The sequence below is a fragment of the Gavia stellata genome, chromosome 9 (assembly GCF_030936135.1).
Source record: "Gavia stellata isolate bGavSte3 chromosome 9, bGavSte3.hap2, whole genome shotgun sequence".
Taxonomy (NCBI): Eukaryota; Metazoa; Chordata; class Aves; order Gaviiformes; family Gaviidae; genus Gavia; species Gavia stellata.
In genome coordinates, this window is record NC_082602.1 from 32,230,248 (window position 1) to 32,258,202 (window position 27,955).

The 27,955-nt window shown below is 39.9% G+C and overlaps 1 protein-coding gene across 1 annotated transcript; it reads left to right on the plus strand.

Annotated features, from left to right (window-relative positions):
• Positions 1–129: 129 nt before the first annotated feature.
• TRUB1 (TruB pseudouridine synthase family member 1) lies at positions 130–27,570 on the plus strand. The gene is made up of 8 exons (XM_059821359.1): positions 130–274; positions 2,141–2,233; positions 5,971–6,026; positions 17,334–17,415; positions 23,099–23,171; positions 24,451–24,590; positions 25,702–25,758; positions 26,979–27,570. Exons 1-8 carry the CDS (start codon positions 130–132, stop codon positions 27,191–27,193), a joined length of 861 nt encoding a protein of 286 aa, XP_059677342.1. The 3' UTR covers positions 27,194–27,570.
• The last annotated feature ends 385 nt before the right edge of the window (positions 27,571–27,955 follow it).

Below are 27,955 nucleotides of genomic sequence, written 5' to 3' on the forward strand. Positions count from 1 at the left end.
CCTCCCCTCACCGCCTCCCCGCCGCGGCCGGCTCGCCGCGGACTACATTTCCCAGCGGCCCCCGGGCGGGGCGGAAGGCGGGCGGTCGCGGCGGGCCGGCGGCCCTGGTCGGCGGGGCCTGCCGGGAGCATGGCTGCCAGGGAGGCGGGCGGCGTGGTGTTCGGCAAGTCCGCCGATAAGCTCTTCTCTCTGAGCGGGTTGTTCGCGGTGTACAAGCCCAAGGGGCCCACCTCGGCCGGCGTGCTCAACCTGCTGAAGGAGAGGCTGCTGGCAGGTAGGCGGCCGGGCTGCGGGCCGGGGGAGGCGAGGCGAGGTGAGGCGAGGTGAGGTGAGGTGAGGTGAGGTGAGGCGAGGCGAGGCGAGGTGAGGCGATGCGAGGCGAGGCGAGGCGAGGCGAGGTGCAGTGCAGTGCAGTGCAGTGCAGGCTCCCCGCCTTGCGCCTGGAGGCCCGAGGTAGGTTTTTGGTGGTAAAGCGAGGAAATCGTGACAGGGAGGTGCGCGTAGGCCCTGCCCGCTGTCCAAGGGCAGGAGCAGGCCGGCCTGAAGTGAACACGCATTTAGCCCTCGAGTGTTCTGGCTGGGGATGCCCTACCCGGCATGGCTGTGGGATGGGTGTCATGCGGTAGTGTGTGTGTCTGTTAGGATGCCAGAACCACAGCCCTTGTCAAGCCACTGCACCCTCTTTCTCAGCATTCAAAAAACTAAAGGAGAACTGTTTTTTGATTTTTTTTTTTTTTGTGGTAGTTCACAGCCATGGCATGGCCCAGACTGGGGAATGGAACCGTTCCTGGATACATTCTGGCTCGCTGCGTGGAGCTGCGGGGTCCCTGCGAGTGTTGGTCACGCTGCACAGCAGGCTGTAAGGCCATATTCACCACTTGCTTATTTGGGGCAGGCATCTGTTATCGCCTAAGGTACAGCATGATGTGAGCCTTCGTTTTGAATGGGGATGAGATTTGCCCCAGCAGAAAGCTCCAGTCCTGCAGTGCACAATGCAGGGGATCCCAGCTTGCTTGGAGAGCTGTCGAGCATGGTCCCAGGGACAGTGTGCACCCATCTGCCAGAATGGGTGTCAGCAGCACCTCTGCAGCGGAGCACTGGCAGGATGTTCTGCTTCAGTCCCACTGCCTATTGCCATTAAAAATAAATATCACCAAATGAGTGAAAAGCACAGTGTTTCAAGGAGTTTGAAAGTCCTGGGCACAGGCTGCAGAAACTGCTTTTTCTGAATACAGGGAAGCCTAGGTGTCAGATTATTAGGAAAAAAAAAAGTGTGATCATTGCAAAGGTGTGAGGGACTATGGCCTAGATTATCTTTATAATGTATATGGGGACTTGATCCTCTAATCTGGGCTTTTGGGCACTTGCTGATGAAGTTAGAACATATTTTCAGGCTGGTGAATGCTTATTCAGGCTGATTTACTCTGTAGTGAACTGTAGCGTAGGCATGGACTTCAATTCAGCTTTGTATGAAAGAGATTTAGCTGGATCATGTCTGATTCCCTGATGTGAAAGGCATAACAGAGAAATAATAGAAATAGGTTGGGGAGCTTAGAGCATTTGTCATATTTAATACTAATAAATAAGGGGCATTGGACTCTGCAAAATTCCTGGAGTCATCAACTGCATAGGAAGTATGGTGGGTTGAGATGCTCTGACAGCGTGAAAGCAGTGGTGAGCAAGTTCAGTTCATTGCAGAGTTTCCATAGGGCTGCGTATATGCGAATAAATATGACCCATTACATGGAAGTAAATACAAAAGAATTTCTCGGATTATGTAGCATAAAATTTCTGTATAATAGATGATTTCAGGAACTCTGCTGCTAGTTCTTGCATGCTTTGTTAATGAAATTTCACAGGTGAACCATCCACCAGGTTTTCTAGTAGTATTTCCTGAACATCTGTTTATAACAGTACATAAGACTTGATTAGAATCTAAGTGGAAATAGCTTGCAATTTCTTTAAAGTTGGGAGTAGATCTAGATGAATCATTGGTCTTATTCAGTACAGCAATTTCTGCACTACTAATTCATAGTTTAAATAATTGATTTTTATCTCCTTTAGCAGTCTGGAAATAAGTGCTATTTTTCCTATGTTCTAAGGTTATCCTATTATGCTTCCTTTCAACTTCTATTTGCAGAAGCTGGTGTGCAAACAAACGGGAACAAAAGAAATCAGGTTTTGAAAATTGGACATGGTGGAACTTTGGACAGTGCAGCATCAGGAGTTCTGGGTAATGAAAAATATAATTACAGTCATGAAAAGATGATTTCAGGAAACATTTTCATGCCTACATGAAATCAGAGGTAGAGGAACATTTTGGGATACACATGGCAGGCTTTATGGTTTTGGGGGAAGGATAGGTTACTGTGGAAGAGTGGTCTGGGTTAAATTTCCTCTGCATTTACTTTTACATGCATATAACATGTATAACATGTTTCTTAACAGAAGGCTATATTCCGTCCCCCCCCGCCAACTCCTGAAATAACTTGTGGGTTATTACATGAAAATACAGATTCTTGTGTAGTGAATTCTAAATTACCTGAGAAATTGATGGCTTTTTTCATTTCAGTTGGGGCTTTATAGTCATCATAATTTTCTAAAGTATTTGTTCTTAAACTAATGCTTTTCTGGGATTTTGAGGGAGCCTTTTGGGTTGCAATACTTGCCAGATGAAAGATGTGTAAGAGCAATGCAGCTGCTGCTTTTTTTTGAGGCTCAGCACAGAAACAGTCTTTGCTTCCTGTCCTGTCTTGCTTCATAAAGAAGACTCATCAAAGAGATTTTGTCTTTTAATTTTGATAGCAATCCATTTATTGAATTCCTTTGTTCTATTAAGGAACAGGATGCATCAATAGCAGGTGTTGAAAACTCAGCTGTGGGTATGACCATTGGGCTGGATTATTCCCATATCATACATTGTCGCCAACAGTTTTGTTTATAAGTGACATGCAAACTACACCTTGCTTAAATCTTAGCATTGTAGCTCTACTTGGCTAGAAGAAAAAACAGCAATACTTTTTTGGTATCGAATATGAACAGGTACATCTATGAGCATACACTAAAAGTAAATCCAATGAGTTTGGATGTAATGACTTCTCCCAGGAAGAGCTGTGCTTCAAGGGGATGTTGTTTGCTGAGACCGTTGCTAGTAGAGGCCTATAGGCTGGTAATTGTCTTTCTCTGTCACCTGTGAACATTGCAAGATGTAACATTCTTGGGCTAGAAGTAAGCTCGTTTTGTTCCAGTTTCCTGTACTGTGTGGCCGCTCACTGGAAAGTACTGTGTATTGCTGAAGCGGACATTTTCCTTTTACACAGATGTTCCCTTTGAGCGTGCTACAGCTCATTGTGGGAAGTCAACAGCATTGATCCATAGGAAAAGAAAAATCACTCATGCTTCTTAATTGCTTCTCCTACTGTTCTCTGATATCCAGCAGTCTCCAAAGCCTGCTCCTGTGGCATGACGAAAAGTACTTGGGCTTGATGTGCTTGGTAAAGTCAGAGAAGGGCATCACCTTAATATGCTATGGATCGATTTAAAAAAAGGCACAGGATCTTTCATTCCACTGCCATAGAAAACACACAGAGAAAAATCAATCCTAGCTAGTTTGGAAAGAACAAAACTGGAGAGGAGTGGGAAAGGGAATATGCCCAGATTTCTTGTGGGTTCAGGTACGATAATGAGGAGAGAGGGGAGGACACAACAGAAACAAGTTATTCAGAAAATGTGTGCTGCTTTTTGGTGTAAGGTGGTGGGGCAGGAAGCTTTCTTTCCTCATGGACAGTCGCATAATAGAAGTATTTATTTTCTGAAACGTCTAGCCTTTCTTTCTCGATCTATACTGCTGTTTACCAAACTTTATGTACTGCATATCTATAACTTTGTTCATGGCAATTAGTTGATACAGAGTCTTGCTTAGTGTGCCAAGTGTACTGCAAATAACTGGGCAGTGCTTTTCATCAGAAAATACACTTTTGTATTTCTTTTCCTGCTGACACCAAATGTAGATGAGGAAGAACCTTGGAGACAGAGATCAGTGATCTGTGGCATGTGAATGAAAGGCACCTTAGAGACCAAGTGGCATGTGATGGCCCTGCACTGGTAGGAGCCTGGAGCGACTGCTGTCTGAGAAGCAAAATCTTTTGTCTGTCCCCATCTGTGGAAGGTGGTGGGAGGTGGGACTCAACTGCTACTTCTCACTGTTAGGTCTCATATTTTAGATACAAGAAGCAAGGAATTGTAGGTCAAATCTTAGTGAGTTACCATCTTTTAATATCCATCTAGAACTGTGGTTCCAGTTTAGTGTTTCTTGCTGTACAATGGGAATTGTAAATACTTGGCTTGTTTCTATATGGCAGTTATGAACTATGCTTCCATAGTAGAATAAAAGATGAAAAATTGCCAAAATGAAAACCTAGTGGTAAAGTTTCAGAGGAGAACTATGATTACATCTTTTGAGAACGAGCATGTCTCTGTAGTGTGCGCTCTACCTTATGTAAGGAAGATTGGAGGTCCTCTGTCTTAGGAGAATCTAAGCCATTTATAAAAAGGCAGAGGTAAGTGAGTGATGGTAATTCTTTTGAAACTGAAGTAGGTATTGTTTAAGCCAAGTAGCAAATGCCATTCAAAAAGTGGTTTAGAGGCTGGCAAATTAAAAGTAAAAAAATTCAGTTAAACTTTGTTACGCTCTATGTTGCCTTTCAATAATACACATGCTACACAAGCTGATGATTAATTGGGAAAATTGTTAGTGTCTTGTTCACAAAAGTTTTCAATGTCTCTTTAAAATTACTCCGTTGAATCTCTCGACACGCCAGCAAATTTCAGCTCAGCAGTTATGTTGAAGTGTCAGTGATGTCATCACATTGCAAGAAAAGTGCTTGGTTATAAAGTTTTATCTGTGTGCTTATCTCCTTTTCTTAGCTGTGTTGCAGCTCTTTCCTGTCTGGTGAATATTACAGGAACAGGCTGAACTGAAGGTACACGGAGGAGTAATCAAGAATAAGAAGTAGTGTAATGGGTCTCAGAATGTAAAGACTGAGAAGCAGTAGAGCACAGGTGTTTGTTTAAAAAAAAATAAATAATTCATTGTCTGGTTTGACACTTTTGGTACTGGCTCCTGGTTAACACAAAGCTGATTTCCCACAAGCTCCCTTAACTCCTGTAGTTTTATTAAAATCAAGGACATAAGCTGTTACATATTCCATGAGTTGTACACAAAACTAATTTCCTTCTAAAATTTTCATTGTTTCCCGTCTTCCTTCTGTTGTCATTGTTTCTTTGGATTGCTGTATGTGGAGAAAATCAATAGAAAAGCATATTCAAGGAAAGCACCTCATTGTAAAAAGCTTTAAAATGAAATATAAAATAGAGTTCTTTTTACGTCTGCTGCTTTTATGAAAGAATTATATTTTGCAGAAAACTGGTTTAAGATTGAAAAGACAGTAGTCTGTACATAATAATAGGAGGGTTTGATTATAAAAGATTTTTGACGAGGCAATTGGACCTGTTGATTATTTTACTTTCTTGCTGTAAGCCCGATAAACAATTTCATTATGCTATCTTGGCTGTATTACTCTTGGTCGCTATCAACCTTTAAAAGGGCTATTTAGTTACAGTGATGGCTAGATTCATTATTAGTGAGCCATGGCCTTCATCAAACCAGAGATGGTGTTAATTGCTCCATCCATTTCTTTGGTGATTAAAAGATAAATAAATCCAGGCATTGAATTAAAGCATTTTAATAGTAGGTGAAGCTTATTTATCTTCTGCTTTAGACTTTTTTCCTTTCACTAGTCTCGTGTTGTTTGAACATCAGAGATACTTTCTCATAAGCATTGACTCTGTATGCTCACAGAGCATGAAAGGCTGTATTTCTGACTAGTATAATATTTAGTGATGAATGGTGTTGAATAAGGGAACTGCAGAGCTGTTTTTGAAGTGGCATTTCTCCTTCTGTCTTTGCAGTGGTTGGTATTGGAAAAGGAACAAAAATGCTGAGAACTATGTTGGCGGGTTCCAAGGTAAGGCGTGCTAAATGACTTGTATTAGTGGGTTTTTTTGTTTGTTTTCTTTTTTCTTCCAATGAAGAGCTGCATCAACATACAAATATCGCAGCCGTCCTGTGTATTTCGTTTAAATGTGTACTTCATTTCCTTTTTGCATTTACTCAGAATTTTTGTATTAAGACTTTTATATCCAGAATGGTTATTTTAAAACCTTTTGTTTGTCGTATTTTTTCTACAAAATGTTAATAAAGACCAAATTCCTACTTTACAGGAAGATTTCTGTAATATTTAGTGTTTTTTAAAAAAAAAAAAAGTTGAACTGTGTGAGCCTCTCTGGTTAAGATTTACTGTTTGATTGTAGGAATATATCTTGTAAAGAAATAGTTCAGTCTATCATTGTTGGCAGCAGAGCTATGCTGAGTGGCCAAAACGTATGTTACTGCAGTAAACTCCATATGGTGGCTCTGCCAGAGATTGGACTACTTCTGATTTTTTCCCAAACGTTGTGTGAAACTTTCCTGACTCTGTGTGGCAGCTCTGAACATTATCACTTGATTTGCAACTTGTACACATTATACAAGGAGTGTTATTCTTTCAGTGTAAGTCTAGTTCTCCATTGGTTTGACCTCCTTATGAATTAACTCAAAACAAATAGAAATGTGCAGCCAAGGGCAATACCTACTTAGTGTTCCAGATTTCTCACTGAATTCTTAATATTTACCCAGAAATAAAAATATGTGCCAGCTGACTTAGATTTTGTTTGTTTGCTTTATTTTGTTTCAAATGTTCCAAGTGAGGGGGGAGAAGCTGAATCCTCTTGGATCTGGAATTTATATACTGAGCGTTTAATACATGTTCCATAGGAGAATCACAGAATGATAGGGGTTGGAAGGGACCCCTGGAGATCGTCTAGTCCAGCCTCCCTGCCAGAGCAGATTCGCTTTTCCTTCTTGCATTCTGGGAATTGGGCTTGGTCTTGCTTGGACTTTCTGCACTGCATTATTTTAAGAGAAGCTGTTTTATTGTGTTTGCAAAATAAAGACAGTAGAATGAGAAAATATTTCCTGCTTCATCAGTAAAATGAATATGATGGAGGTGGACCAATTTTTATTATGGTACATTGTTTCTGTTTCTCAGTCTTATGGGTGACTATTCTCAAACACAATGTAGAAGTGATGTTTTTTGGGGGGAAATGGGTTAGAAAATGCAGCACAGTTTCCAAAGCAGTAATCCTGTTTTAAAACCTCTGATCCACCAGACTGTGCTGTTACATGGAAGCAATGAGGGAAATGATCAGGGACTAATCGGAGAAGAAAAAAAGTAAGAGTAATAAGCAATGAAATTCTTCATTATTCTAACACTTTGCATTGGGAGGAGATGTCTTCCAACACATGCAGGCTTCATTTTCAGGGGGGATAAAACTGGATAATTGCAATTTCAGACTTCAGTTCTGTGCTTAATTTGCATATTTTTCAGTGAGATAACATTTGGGTTCACCCTAAAAGAATTTGAGCCATACTAGCGTGAATGAAGCCAGAACTTGGCCATCCATCAAACTGTGCTTGAAATCACTGCCTCTCGATGAGCAGAAAGCATGGGCATATTGGTTTTATCTAAGGATGCAACTTCTTGTCATGGTCCACATATAATCTGAAAACCCAAGTAGGCAGTGACGTGAGGGGAATTGCCCGAGAACTTTGCACAAGCTTGGGCAGGGACTAGTTCAATAGGAAATTTAGTCTCAAAAGTTGTGGCTTCTCGAGAATGAAACAGTGTTAAAAAAAAAAATGAAATCACTGGATAGAGTAAAACCCAAACTCCAAATGATCACAAGGACTAGAAAGAGAAAAAGAGATTATGGGCAGAATGAAGAGACATCAGTGACCTGATATGTGACAACTTTGATTTATTATAATTCGAAAAAATTGAGTTCTTATGAATCCTGGATGGGAAGTGACTGCTGGTTCAGTGATCAGGTCTCAAAACTTGCCAGTCACATTTGTATCCTATGAGAGAGGGCTTGTCTGAGCAGGAATTGGTTCAAATCACTTAACAGAATTTCTGAGAGACATGTAAGTCACTTCTTGCAGGGTGACTCCGGGATTAGAGTTTGTATATTGCAAAATTGTTTCTCTAGAGGGTTTGCACCAGATGCTGCGGAACAAAGTGTCCATAAAGAAGGTTGTTTCTTTACCTCCTGTGATTATCTTACTGTCCTAAAAATTAGGCTTTAATTTGTATCCCTTAACTTCTCAAACATAAAGGTTACTACCTTTCTCCATTAATTCATTTTTTTTTAATTAAGTCCTTCCATCTTTTGGCAGTGAGTTCAATGAATTAATAATGCATTAAAAAGCACATCTAGTAGTTCTATAAGGAGCAGAACTAATGAAACCTTTTCTTGTGATTTCCTTTGTTTACAGCTCGTTAGACACCAAAGCCCCATGTGGACTCCAGTATCCAGTAATACAGTGAGGCTCCCTCTGGAGCCTTTTTCTTAGGGGAAGCTGCAATAGACTTATTTCCTCTATCTGTCTATTTTCAGGAGGCTTATAAGAACTTGGCATCTCTGAGACCTCTATTCTTCTGCCAACATTTGTGTGCTTGCACATTAACATGCACACTGTTACGGTGTAAGCTCTGTTTCTTTGGAAATCCTAATTTTTTTTTTAAAGAGCCTCGCTGTGTTGGTTTTTTTTTAAATGTATTTCAGAAACAATTTGTGCTCCAGTTCGTATATTTGAGTTACGAGTGCAAGAAAATTGAATTTACTTTCCTTTTGAAGGATCCTCTTGGTGGTGTGTGCTCTTACTTTTAATCTTAAAAATTTCTCTACAGTATCACCAGCTGAGCTCTTTTGGAGCTTTCTTTTGGAGCTTGTAAAACTTATTCATACAGTGCATGGTGATGTGTTCTGTTTTCTTTTTCATATTCTGATGTTTTTAACATTCTCTTGGAAGGGCAAGATTTGTGGGTAGTGGTAATACTTTTTATTAGACCAATTGGTATAGCATGGAAAAGTAGGCATTTGGATATGCAAGTTCTTTATCAGATCTAAAATAGAAGCCATGGATTTTAAAACTGAGTGTATTTCAGATTTGCTTAGACTGTAGTGAAGTAGGTATCTTTTAGACCATTTCTGAAAGAAAAAGTAGTTAATGATTGTGAGTGTGGTATACCAGCGATTCTGGGTGGGCAAGCAGTATAGGTGAGAGCCCAAGACTGTTCCACACAGATGGGCTAAGTTTTATTACCTGCTTTAATAAACTAGAGTAAGAAAATGATTTCTCTCTTACGCGGGATAGCAAGGCTTGGTTCACAATAGATCAGCCAAGCTTCCAGTCACAAGGTGAGGGGGGCTGTTACTGCTTGCTTGATGATTCTTCAGATCCCATCTTGCTTGTGTTCATCTGTGGTTCTAGCTGGGTGTTTGCTTCTGAATTGGAGTATTATCATATCCATTTGTCTTGGAGGAAGCCAAGTAAAAGTGGTTTGTTTGCTCTTTAGCTCTTTCCCTCGGAAATTTTTCATCTTCAACACCTTCTCATTTTTCACTCTGTGGTTCATGCCCTTTTACATTCTCACACCTCTCTGTTTGTGGTATCCTATCCACAATAACCAAGGGTTTGACTGAGTTTCTATTTGTATTGAGATGGGAGAGGTAACAAAAAAAGAGTGCAGTATGTGACCTGCTCATTTAAGCAAAATGGATTGTAGCTACACAAAATGTCATTACTTTGCCTCTGTTCAAGCCCAAAGAAATTATTGTTTCCTTACAAGGGAGGTAGGAGAGGAAAGAAAGAGATGATGAGGTTATCTCCTAGGGGAAAGAAAGAGCCTGGTAGATTATACATTGTGGCATGTGAAGGGGTTACTGTGAGGTAACGTTATAGCGGGCCATAAATCCAATATCTCCGCTGAGCCCATGTTTTTTTCTGAACCCAGTGGAGTTACGAATTTTAGTTCCCAGGCTTGTTTTGAAAGGTTTTTTTATAGGTTTCCCTTGAGGAACAGGACTGGCAGACTGGAGATGGAGTGATTGTTTTATGAGAGATGTTAACCTACGGGCAGATGAATGTGTTTCAGCCCTTGTAGACTGGCTAGGTGAATTCTTCGTGACACGTTGTGATTGCTTAATTTCACCCATTTAGTTACTATTTTGTGTGTTAGATGAAGTATATTACATTCCTGAAATATAGGTATAGAACAGAGAAGTCTTGACATTTCTGTTACATGGTATTTGTTACGGTATTGTGCAAACATTCAAGGAATACTTCCTTATATGTTTGCATAACACGGTGCAAAGATACCATGTCTATTAATAAAACTTGTCCTACTTACGTCTGTAGTCTGTAACAGCTATATCCAAGTACCGCTATAATAGTTTGCTTTTTTGTTTAACCATTACTGACACCTGAAAAAGTTTTCACAGGGCCAGAACTTTCTATCGTAATTCCACAACCTATTTCCAGAGCAGAGGAGGCTGGTTCAGAGACCCATCATTGTTTATGCGAACTTAGCATTGGTTTCTATCCTGTGTGTATTATTTTCAGTTACTGACAACGAATTTCTTTTTCCCTGAATGCCTCAAGATATTAACTAGAGATCAATGTCAGTTTATGTAAGTATGGTTGTCTTCCGTATTTTGTCACAAGGAAAATGCTTATATGAAGGCTGGGGAAATGCATGAATGATGTTGGTTTTGATGTGTTTTGAGAATGTGTAGAAGGTGTTATCAAAACTTGAAGTGGTATCTGCACAAAACAAGATGCACTGAGAGAATGTTAAGCCCGCACAGTGGAGCATGCAGGAATCGGGAAGGGCTAAAGTGTTAGCTGAACAAAATGGTCTTCAATATGCCCCTTACATGTTACACATTGTTGGCATCTTTAAATACTTGTTACTTCAAAACATATGATATATTTTTAACCTGCTTTTTTTCATAATAAATCATAAGAAGAGAAGAGGCTAATTTGAATATCTACTCTTTTCCTGCCCTGCTCAGTGTCCCAAAAACAAACTTGTAGAAGCAGCAGCTGTTAAATATTATAGATATACACTGTCCTGCAGTGGTATTATTGGTTAGCTGGCTTAGCATGCTGTGTATTGCCCGAGTCTCTCTTACGCTAACCCCAGAGGCCTAATCTATTAATAGCTGAGCTTCGTGCTCTATTAATATTCACACTTTTTTTAAACTGTTGAAAATCTTGAGGAGACTGCATCTATTGTGCTGCAGAAGCTCTTTCCTCCAAAAATGCTGAATATTTTTAAGTGCACGCTCTAGTGTGATTTTCCTGTTCTTCCTTTCACGAGGTCAGTGTTGCCTTCTTTCCTCTTGACCTTTCTATAGTTGTGTATATGTCTGTGCTACATGTGCAGTTCTTGCTTGCATTCATTAAAAAAAAAAAAAAATCAAGACTGCAACATGCCAATAAAAATAATAAAATAATAATCATAGAAAAAAAAGTTAACAGATTTAAACTAGCCATTCTGCATTGTTTTCTGTAGTATTCCTTTTTAGTAATTTGGAGATGCTCTTAGCACTGCCTTTTAGAATTTACTGCATCTTGGCCTTAGCAAAGTCTTTGAATTCACCTAAAGGCTTTCACGCATTCAATTTTATCTGTGAATTTGTATGTACCTATAAAGTCTTACCCCTTTGGAAGGACTGTCTTATATTTCTGGGCAGAGAATTAGGAATTTCCTTAAAACTCTGATAGAAGCAGAAGGTCGTCTTTGTTTATTTTGTATAATCTGTGGTGTAGGTGCTAGAAGACAGAATGAGGAAACAAGTAAAGAACAGGTATTAAATTTGAAGATGAAATTTAAGAGCCAACCTCAGACATTTTAGTGAGTGTGATAGGTTTCCACAGAAAGCAAGTGTCAGAGAGGTTTGCATAAAGATACTGTGGGTAACAAGCAGCCACTTTTGCACATTAGCCTGCATCCCCTCTTGAATGTTGTAAGCCTGTATTGTGTTTTTAAGTGACGTGTGGCCGTGGTGCTATCTCAGGTGACCTAGCGTTCCTGTTACTGTTGGGATTGTTCCTCTTCCTGCCCCCTTTCCTGCCCTCCCTCTAACACCAAAATCTAAAATTGCTACAGTTTTTAGCTACCGCCTTAAAGCTTCTCTGAACTCCAGGTAAAGTATCTTCTGTGGGTTCCCCTGTTATAGGTCGTTCTAGTCCTTCACATTGAAAATCTAGTCACCCCATTTGTTTGAACTTTTTAAATAAGCTGACATAAGAGGTCAGAAAATCCTGTTAGTCCAAGAGTAAAGATCAGATAGTTCTTCAGCAATGACAGTACAATTACAGCATCTAGCAGTAAATAAAATTTAGTGCAGGCTGAGCACAAAGTCAGCTTTTTCTTTTAGGAGAGAAAAATTAACGTTAGAGAAGAGAAGTTGTAGTGTTTGTGTGTATATTAAGAGGACATGTTTGGTGTTAGATAATTTTGAATTTGCTCTATTGTAAAATATGGAACTCCTCCCTCATCCTGCAGCCTTTATTTTGCCTCTGTGCAACTTGCTTTTAAGAGATTAGGGCTCTGTGCTTTTAATATATTGGAAGCTGCTTAGTGACAGTGCTTTGTTTTGGAAAATAATTGAAACTATGGCAACCCTCAGGTTTTTTCCAGCTTATTTGTCTACCTTGTGTACTCCTCTGGTTTGGTGGCTGATTAGCATACTGGAAACCACTGGTAGCTGCTACTGTTATACAAACAGCAAATACAAGTTACGTAAATATTAAATCCAGAGCACCTTAGTTGTGCTTTAGAAATCATTACACAGAAACTGAATGTTACTGTAAAAATGGAGGGTTTAAGGCCTCTTCACTATCTTAGTAGCCTAAGTCTACAAGAATGTGAGCGTTCACACCAAGCATGCAGACTGAATGGGTTAGGCACAGGAGCACTGATTCTGGTCAGTGCTTGCCTGCTGTTTGCTTGCTCTGATTTCCTTCAGGTTCTCTAGAGCACTTGTTTTTTGGGTTTTTGTTTGTTTGTTTTGTTTTGTGTTCCTTCAAACTTGTCAGCTGCATGCAGACATCAGTTTATATAAATTGGCTTTCTGTTTCTGTTGAATATGGCTTCTCTTTCCCAGCTTTCAGTCTCTTGCGCAGGGGACTGTAGCCTTTATTTATTTATTTTCCTTTTACACTTCTGTGTTCAGTTGCTGCTGTGATTAGAAAATGGGTCATCCTTGGATGAACTCTTATGAACTGCCTCTTCCAGAGAGCTTGCTTGCCTGGGAAATTATTGCAGTGGGAGCCATCTTAAAATCTTCCTGACAGCTACTGACCTTATTTCATAATTACTTGTGTTTCTGTCTAGCTCTTCCAAAGTGTTGCTTCTCCATGTTTGAAGAAGCTTTTAAAACATGTTATAATTCAAGATTTCAAGTCTCTGGCTTCTTTCCAAATAAAACTTTGATATATATTAACAGTTAAAACTGAGAAGTTCTGTTGCATGGTCTGTCTGGCATTTGCACTGATAAGTGGGGCAGACATGCCTGGCAGTCAGCCCAGGGGCTTCAGCCTCCAGGAGCCCCCCCCGAGTGGGTTGTGCAGCTAATAGCTATGCTGGCTGTACAGCCCCTCTAACAGGAGAGGATTCTTCTTCCTTATCCTCCTTTTTCTCCTTTCACACTTAAATACGTATACTGATAAAGTCCTGACTTGTTCTCTCCCTTTTTATGGATATGCTTTCCTTTTCTGGGTTAGTATAAGGATTTATCTGAAACTGGATATGAAATAAAAAAGCCCAACGATAGCTATTCTTTTACTAAAACATTATTGTAAACATCATATGGTTTATTGTTTGTGAGAATTTTGACTGTACCCTGTGGTTGTGGCTCTAAAACAAAATTCCTCTTCCCAAGATCTGTCAGATTTATTAGAGGGTTTGTAATTTGTTTCTTAGGGGTTCCTGTAATCCTGTTCTTTCTCCCGTCCTGGCTTTTATGGCATGTTTCTTTCTAGTTACAGGTATGGTAGTAAACGTATGGCTGCTGGGGCACTTCCCTGTCTTTCTGGTCTTGCTGAAGTTGCATTCGCCATGTCCCCCAGTCTGTGTGATAGAGTTTTCGCATTACATCTTCGTTGACAGAGTGCAGTGGTTTGTCATTGTAAATCATCTTCTTAAGGCTGTCTCCTCACTAGTGTGAATGAGAGAGTTGCTTATACTTGAGGGCTTCTTATCACTTTGCTGCCTTTTGTTTCAGTTGCCATAATGTCAAGAAAATGGTTTTCTAGACAGCTGAGAGATGTAGCCATTCCCTAATGCAGGATAGTTTTGGGAAGGTCTGTATGCCCTCAGGTACTGTTGTTCAATTGTGAGGCTCTGCTTTGGGACCATACAGACCACCATTAGAAGCTGGAATTAATGCACAATGCTGCAGTGCTTGCAAGTTGTGACTGGGAGTGCTTGATCTTAGCTTTTAATGTGCCACACTTGCATATTGTGGAATCCCGTAGGGAGGCTGAGGTGCTGCTTTTAATCTTTAAATAGTTTGGGTCCTGGTCTCAAAATGAGTAGGGGGCAAGGACATAGGGGCTATTGATAGGCAGAGCGTTCTCTAAGGAGCTGCCGATATAGGGACATTTTCTGTCACAGTCTGCACTTGGCTAGGCTTTTCCACTGCCTGCAACACCTACTGCCTTGCTTTTTTTGTTTCAGGTTGAGTGGGTTGAAGGCAGTGTGGTTGTGAGCAGTTGCTGTCTGTGTTCCTGCAGTGGTTGGTAATTTAAGAGTACAGGAAGAATGCCCTTAGATGTATTTTACAAAACTGGAAGAAATAAATGATTGCCAACACAGGTGAGAAAAGGTCACCAAAGACTTATTAAATGACTCAGAATCCATTGGGCGCTTCTGGAGGCAGTGTGAGTTAGAGTCTAAAGAGAGTTAATGCTGAATTTTGACACAAAATAAGAGGAACAACAGATTAATTCTGGACTCGCATGTTATCTTCTACAAGCTCCAGGTCCTGCAGACTAGCGAAAAGGAGTAAACCCTATTAAGTGGCTAGTAAGAATTATGATATATAATTGTAGATACTCAAGGGCACTCCAGAGACTGGTCATAAACCAACTGTAATTCTTAATTTCCTGACCTGTTACAGCCTTCTTTGTGGATTATTACATTGCTGGCTTGAGTCTTTTGTGACTCTTTAAAGGCTCCTGTAAGGAATGGGGATTTGTGACTAATTTTTAAGCATAGATTGGATGGCTTTTTGCCCTTTTTGCAGAAATTAAAGGGTGAAGTCAGGTGTCAAGATTTGGATTGTATTGTTCATACAGTTTGTGTTTACATATAAACAGATAATACTATCTCTCCATTGCTGGGAGGTCAAGTGTAACATGTTATTGTAACAGGCAGCCTGAAGCAAGATAGCCAAAACCAGAATTAAGAGGAAGAAAGTAATTCAGACTGAAGTAGTATCAGTACTTTGATTTGGAAACATCTGAAGACGGTGTGTGAGGTTTCAGACTTTCAGATTTAGAGTTTTATTGATCTGCGAAGTTCATTCATCATGCTAGAATTACAAAAATGTGCTCACATGTTTTTATTAACCTCTAGAATAGTTGCTGAATGGTGTCTCTTCCTAGCTGTGCTATTAAATGTTAAGAATGAGATCATTAAATGTCTTGGAAAGCAGGCGATTTTATGGTTCTAAAAGCAGATAACATACTTCAGAGTTTATTTAAATATTTGTTGTGGAGCAGCCTTCATCCATTCTTCCGTTCATTTCTTTTCCAAGCATTCCAAAAGTACATAAACGTCAAGCATTTGATTTTTAGAATGCCTAATTTTGCAGAGTTGTCAGGAGATTCAGCCATCTGCAGTATTTAGGAAAAAGGTAGCCTCAATGTGGTAAGCAAAGAATACAATTATTTTTATATTAAAGTCTGCACTCCACTGCCTTTTGTCTGACTATTCTTGATGCTTTTATTTCGTGGCAGTTGCTTGAAGAAATACATTCAAGTGGCAGGTTGTCACATGGAACAAAATCAAGGAATGTCTTAGTAGTCCCATTTTGTAGGTGTGATTTATATGCCTACGCTATTGTTACTTGAGCTTGTTTGTACTTCTCAAGGACATGAAAAAGGATGCATTGCATCAAAGAGTAAAATGTTAGTGCTTATGCCAGTTTGGATGTGTTCCAGTAGAATTTGCTCAACCAACTTCTAGAAGATACATGCCTTTATGACATGGTTCAAATTTGTATTAGCTCAGTTGGGAGTACGTTCATTGAAACCTTACTGGGAATTAGGCATGTGGAACACCTTGTTTTTTCTCTCCCAGGCTATAAAAAATGCTTTACTTTGACGGCCTCTGGACTTAACACAGAGCTGAAGGAAATGGAATGGAATGGGATAGGCAGTGGGTCAAACCACAGATTTTAATACCTGAAGGTATCTCCAAACTTGACCCAAACTCATGTTACAGAGTGAGTCTTTATGTGTTGGCAGCCTTGTGAAAAGACGTGGGGGAGCTGGTTCATGGGAAGCTTCAGCAGTTTCTGCCATATGCCCACAGCCTGGCAGTACTTAGGGTGAAAATGTGAGGAGAAGGACATCAGGTGAAATGCAATAAGGACAAGAGCTACTGGCCTGGGAATAGGTTAATTCCTTCTTGCAAGCTACAAACACATATACTGAAGAATTCTTTAGAGAAGAACTGTGTAAGGAAAAACCCTGAAACAGAAGTATTACGAGAACCCATGACGAGCAGAGGCATCACTCGGTGGCCTTCCACTCCTCACAAAGTCCTTACCAGATTCCAGATGTTCAGAACTCCAGCTTTAGGCTATTGCATATCACTGCATTTCATGGTAAAACTGTTGTAATGCTTTGCCTTGAAAGTGGGTTTTTTGCTTTCACAAGTGAAGGTCTTTGTGTCTTTTTTTTTTTTAATTGTGAAGGAACAGAAAAATGGTGTGTGAAAGGTACTCTTATGTGCCTTGCTTCAACAGTGACATATGACACCCCACAGAGACTTTGATTTTAACACCCTGTTATTTTGTTTATGGTATTGATATATTTATAGTAAAAATTAGATTCCGTGTTGCTTCGTCCTGGGGTTTCTAAAACTGAAATCATAAGTGCATATAATGCAGGATTTAATTTTTGTTTCGTTCTATGTGTTTTCATTTTTACTTTTGCTTACCCAAAGTTGCTGTATTGACTGTTCAGATAGTATTCTTCTTGTCCTGATTTGAAGTACTTGGTACTTTCAGTCTTTATTAAAAAAAACAAAAACAAAAGAAAAAAGAAACAACCTTGAAGACCTGACTCAGTACTCTCTCTTTTTCCTTCCCAGAAGTATACTGCCATTGGACTACTGGGCAAAGCTACTGATACATTAGATGCTACAGGAAAAGTAACTGAAGAAAAACCTTATGGTAAGCATAAATGTATCTATATACTTGATGTAATTTGAAAGCATAAATGGTCTCTATCATAGAAAAGCAGAAGAGATGTTTGGGACTCTATGAATTAAGTTTAAATGTGAAATCGAACTAAGAATATTTCATCTTCAACTTCAGTGCTCATATAATTCAGATGAACTTCATGCAATTATGTCCAGTGGAAGTGTTCATTTCTGTTGGAAAAAAACAAACCAGGCATTAGATTAGGAGGGAGAAAATAGAATTGGGCAGGACTGTGTCATTTTAAATCTTTGACAGGCTGACAAATGACTTGCTGTGTCCAGTAAAATCTTCCTCTTTCAGTGTCTAGTCCCATGAGTGCTCTTTTAGTAACACCCTTCAAGGCCAGTGGAGGAATACAGTACTTAGATCTTCCCCTTAGGATGCCCCTTTAACTACAGACTGCTCAACGTAAAATGAGGATGGCATAAACTACTTTCTACATATGTTTATCTACCAAATCTTGCTCTTGCTTGCAGTCTGTGTCCTAGCAGCTTTAATAGATGAACTTTTCTGACCCACAGAGCACAGTGCAAGAGTTTAAGGCTTCAAAACTAATCCTGACTGTGGCTTTATTGGAGTGGACATTCCACAATATCCAGGGTGTCTTAGAAACAACATAGGACTAACTAGGGACACACTAAATGCATTTGTCATTAGTTCTTTCACAACCTGGGGAAAAAAGTAAAAAAAACCCCAAACAATAGGTAACTGGTTGCTTAGCAACTCTTACAGGTCCCACACTATTTGTGGTACCTGGTAATAGGTACGTGAAATAAATTACTTTTTTTTAATAGCATGATGAAAAAGGTAGCCTGGATTCCACCCCTCACCCGCAATGTCCTTTCTTTTGCAGTTTTTCTTTTTGCACAAGGCAGGCAAGTGTGAGTTTCTTTTCCACATTAACTTCATATATCATTCTAAATAGTGTTATTTAATAGGTAGTGTTATTCAGAGACATTGGATCATTTGCTTCGGCTTCAGGATCAAGTTCTAAGTCTCTCTCTAAGCTTCTGAAGGACTGAGCAGCCACATGGTGTTAGAGTTGCCAACACTTCATGATGGTTGGAGAACACTTTCTTAGTTTTTATGTATACCTCCCAGAAAGTGGAATGCTGTGGTTCTGATGCACTGAGTAGTATTCACTGTAGATACTTGCTTACATATAAACTATGAAATATCATTTCAAGTAGATGCAACTTCTGTGGTCAATTAATTTAAAAAAAAAAACTGTTTCTTGAAACACTACTCTTGCTTTTTTTATTTTGTATTTTTTACTGCAGACAGAATTTAGAGTGTTGTTTTCATGTATGTTTCTTTCACTGGCAGCTCTTCTGGTAGTAGTTCCCACCTCACCTCTGCACCACCTCTTCTGTTATGGTGGTTTAGCTTTCTGTTAGACTGTACGCTTGGGAACTGGTTTGGGTTAAAAAACCCCCCTTTTTTGAGTTGCTTATCTTTTTAAACTGAGCTCAGTCGCATGATCCAGTTCATCATGCAGTCTCATGAAGAGCAGCATTGGCATTGCTGGGGCAGTGCAGTTTTGGGTGCTGGACACAGTTTCCTTTTTCTGAAGCTGATGGCTGAAAGAAATGGTCATGAAATTGGCCTCAGTTGCTTTCCATGTTGGTGCAAATCAGTCAGACTTGAATTCTTCGGAAAGAAGAAAGAGAGAACATGCATACTCCTTCTTTTTCTCTGTGCTACCTATGTATTTTGTATTTCTTTCCTTCCTCCTCTTCTGATAAGGCAGGTATTTCTCATCTTTTCCACTGTCTTCTCCAAGGCAGCTTGGTTTTCTGCATGATTCTCTGGGTGGCCCACCATCCCTAATACCAACTGGTATTCCAAGAACAGACAAACCAGATATTTGAGCTGAATTTCAGCTTTCCTTTGACACCTAGAAGTATCCTGGAAGAAGCAGAGCATCTACTAGGGAATATAAATCCTGCAGTGCCAGCAGCATCCAGGATTGGGCCTTAGCACAGAGAAAAGGCGCTAAAATAGCTTGCAAGATATATAAAACTCTTCTTGTGGTCCAGTGGAGTCATTCAAGAGGAAAGTGCCTGCAGAAAGTTGCCTGCTATATTAACTATAAGAAAGTGTTATATTTTAGTCCCTAAAGTGTCCCTAGACAGCAGTTTAGAAAGCAAACTGTTGTGTATTACAGTTAGTTGCAACGAAAGGATGTACTGAAGAGAGCTGCTTGGGTTTAATCCCTCCTGAACGTCTCATAGTTTTTTGTTTGTTTCTTATCAGACAACGAATTTGCATGAAATTAGGTTATGGTTTCATACTGCTCCCAGGCTATTAGATGCTGACTTTGGAAGCAAGTAGCATTTTGCGTTCCTCTGATGCTTTCTTGAGAACATTAATGTTTGTCACCCTTTTTTTAATGTTTGTAACTATGCACAGGAATGTGCATTCCGAAACTTGCTTCCTCCCAGCTGCTTACAGACTATATCCAGACATGGAGAATAAAATTCACGAGGATTTTCTGCAGGTCTCTGCTGATTATGCTGAAATATGTGTGTAATAACACTACCTGAGTAATTTGGCAAAAGTACTCCTTTCAGCATTCTGCTTGTCTGTTTGCAAACAATTCGTGCTGGGCCAGATTGAGTTGAGGTCATCTGCTATAGTTCTGTTGGGCTGTCATGGATAATTTCTGTGTTCTGATTTGGTGTAGTTTGTCAATAAGTGCAGGGCAGTATCACCCTTCAGTGGAGGCTTCTTGAGGTTGTGGCACAATTGGCACCTTTTGGTTTGGTAACTTTATTTAACTTCCTTTATGATTATAGCAGGAAAATCGATCAACAGTCACCCGTGTTCAGAATCACAACTGTTCTTTAAAATTTTTGTATTAGAAGCTAATAGGCTTATACTAGATGTTTTTAGAAGCATTGGAGGCCAGAAGTTTTGGGTGCTTTGGGATGCTCATAGAATCGTAGGGAATGGTCCACTGGAAGATGCATAGCCTGTGCAGCAATCACGTAACTGCACTGTCAGTCTAAAGGCTTAGGAAGAAATTTAGAAAACAGTGTTGAATTGAATGTATTCCACATAGTGTACTCAGTGTAGGTACAATCATTTTGTTTTAAGTTAAGGCGGACATTATTCCTGGGGACTGGATGGAATTATCCTGTGGAGCAAACCTTGACAATCCTCACTGAAATCATTGTGAAACAGGATGGCAGCCTCCACACCCCTCCCTGGAAGGACACAGAGCTGCAGTTTAAGTCCATCTTCTAGCAAAAAGCCATGGTCTGTGATATAGCAGATGAGGATATTTGGTATTTGCGATGAGGATATTGGGAAGAATAGGATAACTCTTGGTAGCAAGGGCAGTGATAGATGTGTCCTGCAGGAACGTCTCTCAACCCCTTACTCTCAGGGAGTGGAGAAGGGAAGTCAAATGGGGAAAGTTTTGGGTCTGTTGATGATAATTAGCCTTTATGGGTATGTTCATAGTTCATGCTTGATGCAGGGTTAAGTCCAAATGCTGCCCTGAACTTGCTGACCAGACAAGCTGTTAACCAATTTAAACCCAAGCCTGCAGCCGTGTGAGGGAGATGGGTGGGCCAAGGGCCTGAAGGGAAACAGTTCTCCTGGGCAGAAGGCTGCATTCCCCCCCCGGCCATGCTGTGGATGTAATGACTGTGGGAGCTGAAAGGTGGTGAAGGAGCAGGTTCCCAGCATGGGTGGTGTGCCCTGCAGAGCCGCAAGTCCAAACTGATGCCTGGGACAAATACACAACTTAGACATAGTGAAACTGTTTGTCTGGGACATGACTAATAGTGCATTCTGTATGACTGAGAGCTGGATGAAAGCTCCACCAGCTTGTGTGTTGTTCTAGGAGAGGGCAAGAATCCAATACAGTCCATTAACACAAAGGTAGTGCATGCTGGAAGAAAAAAAAAAGCACATGGTTTTAGGTTTTCAAAATATAATACTAGCCAGCTTGTGCCACGACGTATTGCAGAAGACAAATATGATTTATTCTGGATCTTAGCAAACTCATCTGTAAATATTTACTTTGCTAACACACCACACAACTTTGTTTGTTAATGGCTTAATACATCATTCCTCACATGGGGAATGTTTTTTTTCCTGAGATAGAGATTGCTTATAGCATGACTGATTTCCTCACAGGCTAGACGTAACCTCTCAATCAGGGGAATATGAGATCAGAGCAGGAACTGAACTCGGATATCTCATTAAATGCCCTAGCTACAAATGAGTTCATGGGGTGAAAGAGAACCCTGAGTGATACTTATGCTTAGATCTTAAATACTAAATTCTAGCCTGAAGCAACCTGGGGTTTGCAAGAAGGCTGGCAGGATCACCATGTAGTTTTGTTGTGTCATGTTCCTAAACTGGAGTAATACAATCAGAAGATTGAAATAACCATGTGAGAAGCTCTTCAGAAGAAGATCCAGACTTATTGTACAATTGGTTTTCTTCCTACCCCTTATTCTGCTGTACATTGGTCTCTCTCAGCATCCCTGACTGACTTTTGTGCCTTGCAGCCTTGCTGTTAATGACATTTCTTGAGACAGCTGCTGGGGCCTAGGGACAGCATCCGCTCTTGAGGCGCAAAGTGTGCTTTGCAAAAGTGAGGTACCACATTGCCATCTTCCAAAGCTGCCGTGGAAAGAAACCTCTTCTTTTTTACTTACAGCATGAAGTACACCTGTTTTGTAAGGTTTGCAAGTAAAGGTCTGTTCCAAAACATAATGAAGGCTCAATAAATAAATTTGGTTGGTTTATGTTCCAGGATGCTGTTGACTTAGCAGGGTGACACTAGTTGAATATAACTTAGAAGAAACAGGACTAGTCAAGTCCTAGACAGTAGAAATGCACTGAAGTGCACTGTGATGACAGATCTTATGTTTGCACTCCCTAAACAAATTAGGGATGAATGCCATCTCTATTGAATAGTATTTCAGAGGACCAATGCAATCAGCTACTTAGGTTATAGCCTTCTAAGAAAAGTGGGACAAATGTGTATGTGTACTTTTAAAAGAGACTAGATTGCCTAAAGCAGCTATCTTTCTTTTTACAGGATTTCTTCAGTAAAATTGCCTTACTTAATATATAACAATATCCTGGTGTGCATTTGCAGGTTAGTTGGTTGATACAGAAATTTGATGTGTTGTTCCAGATGCAGTCTTTTTCTTCACTAGAAAAAAACCCACAATGCTTTTGTTCTCTAATAATCTGCTGTATTTTCCCCTGCAGTTAGGTACTCTTAAAGAGAAGTTGCCAAGGTTAGATGAGCATTTTATTCTTTTTGGTCCTTTAACAAAAATTAGAATAGGACAAATTTTGTTGGTTTTGCATAGTTCCCGAGAAAAATGAATTTGCATCCCAAGAGAGAGAAATTGCAAAGGAAAACTCTGTATATTAGGATTTCTGCCCTTCTGAAAGCGTCCAAACTGTCTTAATCACCTTGGACGATTTGTTCCACTCTTTTTGTGATAATTCACACTCCTACATACATTCTGGTTTTTATCTCTTTTCTTTAGTGTTTTTCACCCAATCTAAATTAAGACGAAAGGGAACTCTTCTTTGTATCTGTTTGCAGTACGTGATTGATGCCATTAGTGCCATGTGAATAATCAATGCTAACATACTTACTGTTTTCTTTCTACAGACCAGATAACAAAAGGAGATCTTGAAAATGTGCTGCAAAAGTTCACAGGGGACATAATGCAGGTTCCTCCACTGTAAGTTCCACAATATTCAGACACTCTTGGCAGGTTGTGTTCAGCTGTTGGGACTTGCCAACAGAAGTCAGTTCTCTCAGAAATAAAAAGACACATTTTGCAAGAGGTTAGAGGCAAGGCAGTCTTAGAAGTTTAACATGGACAACTGCAGGTCAGGCTGATTTGAACATCAAGCACAAATGGGGACCTGGAGTCAGTGGGCATTTTTGGTAAATGTAAAGTAGCGAAGCAGTCTTAAACAGCTCTGCAGGGCTTGGTGGCTTCTATCCTGTCTTCCAATTGGAAAGCAAAGCTCCAAGTCTTTAATGTTAGTTGTGGGGTGAGAGGAGGGTTACTGACATCCATGTGGAAGTGCCTTAAATGACTTTGAATTAGTTTTCTGAAAACTTAGTGTATGAATGAATGATTAGCGACTGAGCTTCTGTAGCTCAGCAAATTTCTTCTAGTCAGGTGAGCCATAGTATCTGGCAATGTGCAAGCACTTAGCTTGTGACAGATGGCTTTTATGGTGATTGGAGCTAATACGCTTTCCTTTGTATTTGCAATGGGTTGGTTACTGTGGTTCCAATGTGAGCCCTGTAAAGTCAGTAATTCAGTAGGTGTTCTGCTTCATGTGACCTGTTTCAAATTACCCTCTGCTAATTTGAGCAAGACTTTTTTTGCTTTTTCTATGGTCAACTTTCTGTCAAGACCAAAGTTGGAGCTTTGGATAAAGTTTCATGTAATCAGTGAAATTAATTTTTTTGTTCTATAGTGGTCCTCTAAACACCCTAGAACAAGGCTACATAACTTGGTGGTTGCTGTTCAGGGAAGACCCTGGGGTGAGATGAGTAAAGGTGCAAGGCAGGAGTTACAGGAGTTGCCTGAGCTGGTCCCAGTGGTCAGCTCAACATAACACTGAAACAGAGTACGCCCTTCAGACTTCTGAGAGACAGTATGTTAGAGGCAGCTGCAAGTGTTGTAGCCCTTATAGAAACCCTTTGTTTTCATAAACTATGAATTGAGTGATGAAACACTTTTAAATCTGTACAGCAAGAGATAAATACAGGATCATCTCCTGTATTCCAGTTTATATAGCTACTGGCAAATGAGATGATTCTGTGTCCAAGAGATTTCAGAAGCACTTGCTAGGTTTTGGGGGTTTTTTTTGTGAGCACTTGGAGAGGATTAGAAGGGTAAAATGCATACTACTGTAGTACAATATTAACAGGATCTGGAGGATGGGAAGCTTGTTCTATTACAACCATATGACACACATTTTTGTGCTCTATCTGATCAGCTATTCTGCTTTGAAGAAGGATGGAGAAAGGCTATCAACTCTGATGAAGAGAGGAGAAGCAGTTGAAGCAAAGCCTGCTCGGCCAGTAACAGTGTACAGCCTCTCTCTCCAACAGTTCCAGCCACCACTGTTCACACTGGGTAAAGGCCAAAGATTATAACACAGAGTGATGCTCCCAGCTCGTTAGTGTTTATTTATACTCAAAATGGGACTAAGATAGTGAAATGGTTTTCATTTCCCTCAGCTACTTACTTTGGTGTGAGCCCATGGGCAGAGACTTTCACTTTGCAGTAAAAGCACTGTATTTTGGTTTTAAGCTAAGCTGATTATATGTAATCTTTCTGTGAGGGAAAATTCTGAGAGGCTGGTCAGGGGATTATTTGCATCTGTCTACGACTTTGCAATCTCCAGCTCACTCCTCCTTTCTCAGGTCTGCTGACTTCACTTTGCCCATTCTTTTACCCAGATGCCCAGGCCTGCTGGCATCTCTCCCAGGGTGCAGCAAGGACCAGTTTTAGTTACTGTCAGGCCTCTTTCTCAGTTGAGGAGGCAGGATCTTATCCTTCCTTCTCTCATGCATGAAGCAACTTGGGTAGTACATTACGAAGCACATTAATAAATAAACCAAAAAGACTGTTGTAAATGTTTGATGCTACTGTGAGGTCGAGGTAATGTCTCGCATTGATCAGCTGCCTAGTTGACCTCTAGTCCTCTGATAGACCAGGTCTCATATGATGAGCAGCAGTGAGTGACAGAACTCAGTGCTGTGTTACTTCAGCCCTTACTTTATGGTTGGGTGACTAGCAGCTGATCAGTGGCAGAGGGGGAAGAGAGACCAGGGAAAGTTAAAGGTGAATTTTATTGGAGCTGCCTGTGGGCAGTATCTTAAAAGCATTGATAGGCAGTTTAGACTATACTTGAAATAACTAGTTTTCATCATTAGAAATAAGAAACAACCTCTGAAACCTTTAAAATTAATAGGACTGAAGCATTTCGTAACATACCACAGCAAGTACTTAATTTCTAGTGAGTTAGTTCAGTTACCATTGTATTTGCTTTCCCTCCTGTCTGGCTTAGCAATCTCACCCGCACATATGTTACAGGATGAATAATTGATGTTGCATCCTATAAATATTTTATCACTGGGTTGTTTGCTTAGCGCGTTTTTACATTTATGTGGGGGCATGGTTTCTATGTAAAGTAGATTTCACATTGCACTGGCAATTTACCATGTCACTTTTAACATTCCAGATGTTGAATGTGGTGGTGGCTTTTATGTCAGGAGCCTGGTCAGTGACATTGGCAAAGGTAGGCATGAAAGAACCCATGACAGTTTAAAGAATGAATGTGTCTGTTTATGGAAAAATTTTGTCATTTTGTGTATCTCCAGCAACCAGACCTATGTGTTATTTTGCAGAACTGTAGTGCTATTACTTGTTTTTATATACTAAGGTATTTTCCTTGGGAGCATGGGGGAATGAGGGCTAAATAATTGCCAGAGGACCTTGGGGAGTGGGGGATAAAAATGGAGCAAGTAATAGCACTGAGCGAGATAATACAAGGCAAGGTGGGGATTTTTTTTTCCCCTCCTCCATATGTTAAAGCTAACTCAGATTAAGGGTGAGAAGAAGAAGAAAGATACTGTCTTTTTAAATGTTGTTCATCACATTTTAAAAACAGATTGCACAGAACATTACCATGCACGTAATAAACCCTATCTGCTGGAAAGACTTCTACATTTGTGATGATTTTTCTAGTGTTTTCTTTCTTCTTTACTTGAACTGTGAATGGTTTTGCTTTCCCACAGGGTTATTTGTCTTGTGCTCTATATCAAACTGCATGATGGAGAACAGATAATCCATTTCAAAAATTTTTTTTTTTAAAATGATACATTTGCAGATCAAGAAAGCAAGTGATGTGGGATAACCCTATGAATTTCAATGTTGTTATTTGTGCTTAGGCAAGTCAGAGATTCTCTTTCTGTTGTTACTGCCTTCTGAGCATACGGGCTTATGTTTAGTCCTTTAGTGACAAACCAAGATAAAGTCTGTCCTCACCTGGTTTCTTTTCAAAAATTTAAAATGCAGCAAAAATCTTCCTGCATCAGAAAGGATGGCAGAGAATATTTCAGTATACCTGTGCACTTACAAGTCATATCTGGTTGCTGTTATGTTTTGTAGCCCCTCATTATGTAATTCTGTCCTACTGGTATTCATATCAGAGCATTTGTTTATATCTTTTATTTTTCCTTATCTTAGTTTTCATTCTGATTTAAATCTGGAAAACCTTTTGACAACTTTCTGTCAGATTTTGAACTCTTTACTACAATGGAGATCTATTGAAATCAAAGGAATTCCTTGGCTCAAATTTAAGAAGATATAAATGAGTGTTGAATCTTCATGAACTTCCTTCTCAAACAAAGCAGAATAATGTGGAAGCCTACATGTAAAAATACATTTAAAGTGAGTTGCAAATAGTTAAACTTGACCATGGACTTTTTCTAAATCCTCTTTTCTGCTTTATTGTAGAACTGTCTACCTGTGCCACTATGCAAGAGCTGACCCGAACCAAACATGGGCCATTTACGCTGGAGGAGCATGCCCTTTATGAAGACAAATGGACAATTGATGAAATTGCACGATCCTTAGAGCATTGCACGTCTCTTCTCCCGGGAGAGCCATCTCATAAAAAATTGAAGACAGAGCATCCTGGTGAAACTGCTGTGAGCTGTGAAGATAAGTGATAAGCTGGGTCAAGGAAAAAGACTGAATGATTGAGACATTTTGAGATTGGATTGGGATTGTCTTGCCTCCTGTGTAAATTTACGAGTCTGTACTGGGAGGGTGACAAACTGCAGTGCAAGAAAAATGGTTCTTTTGTTTTCTGGAGTTAGAACATGCACTGAAAATATCCAGTGCTTGCCGTTTCCTGGTCTGTTTATTTTCCTTCTTGCACTCTGTAAATGGGTCTGCCGCTGATGTCAAATCTTCATAAACTTTTAAAGAACTTGTAGGGTTCAATATAGCTGTTGTTGCTAATTCCTCAATAAAAAATTATAAACATTAAGGTTTGATAAATGTGCTTGAAAAAAAATAGCTTTTTTTACTTTATAGCTGGTAATCAAACCCTGAAATACCATGGTGACAAGACTGTCAAAGCTTGAAGGATACAAGAATGTGGTGTGTCAATTTGCTTTCTTGAAATCCATTTCAGGATATGTCCATTTTACTGTAGTTTTTCCTATGCAGATTGTTCTTTCAGTCAAATGTTATCCAGAATACATTAAACATAGATGCTAATATTTGACGTTAAGTCTGAAATATCAGTGTAAGTGAATAGTTTTAAGTATAAACAATCCCCAAAGATAACGTGGATAACAAATGCTCTGAAGAGTGCAGTCATCATTACAGGTGTACATATCTTATTCTGGTACAGTGTCCTAGTTGGTGACCATCCATAATTTGAAGTATAGTTAACTGTTACGCCCTTCATAGGACTTATGGAA

Coding starts and splice junctions, on each gene's coding strand:
- TRUB1 (XM_059821359.1), top strand. CDS start 130: ATGGCTGCCAGGGAGGCGGGCGGCGTGGTGTTCGGCAAGTCCGCCGAT. Junction 23,172..24,450: donor ATAATGCAGGTTCCTCCACT/GTAAGTTCCACA, acceptor CTATCTGATCAG/CTATTCTGCTTTGAAGAAGG. Junction 25,759..26,978: donor GGTCAGTGACATTGGCAAAG/GTAGGCATGAAA, acceptor GCTTTATTGTAG/AACTGTCTACCTGTGCCACT.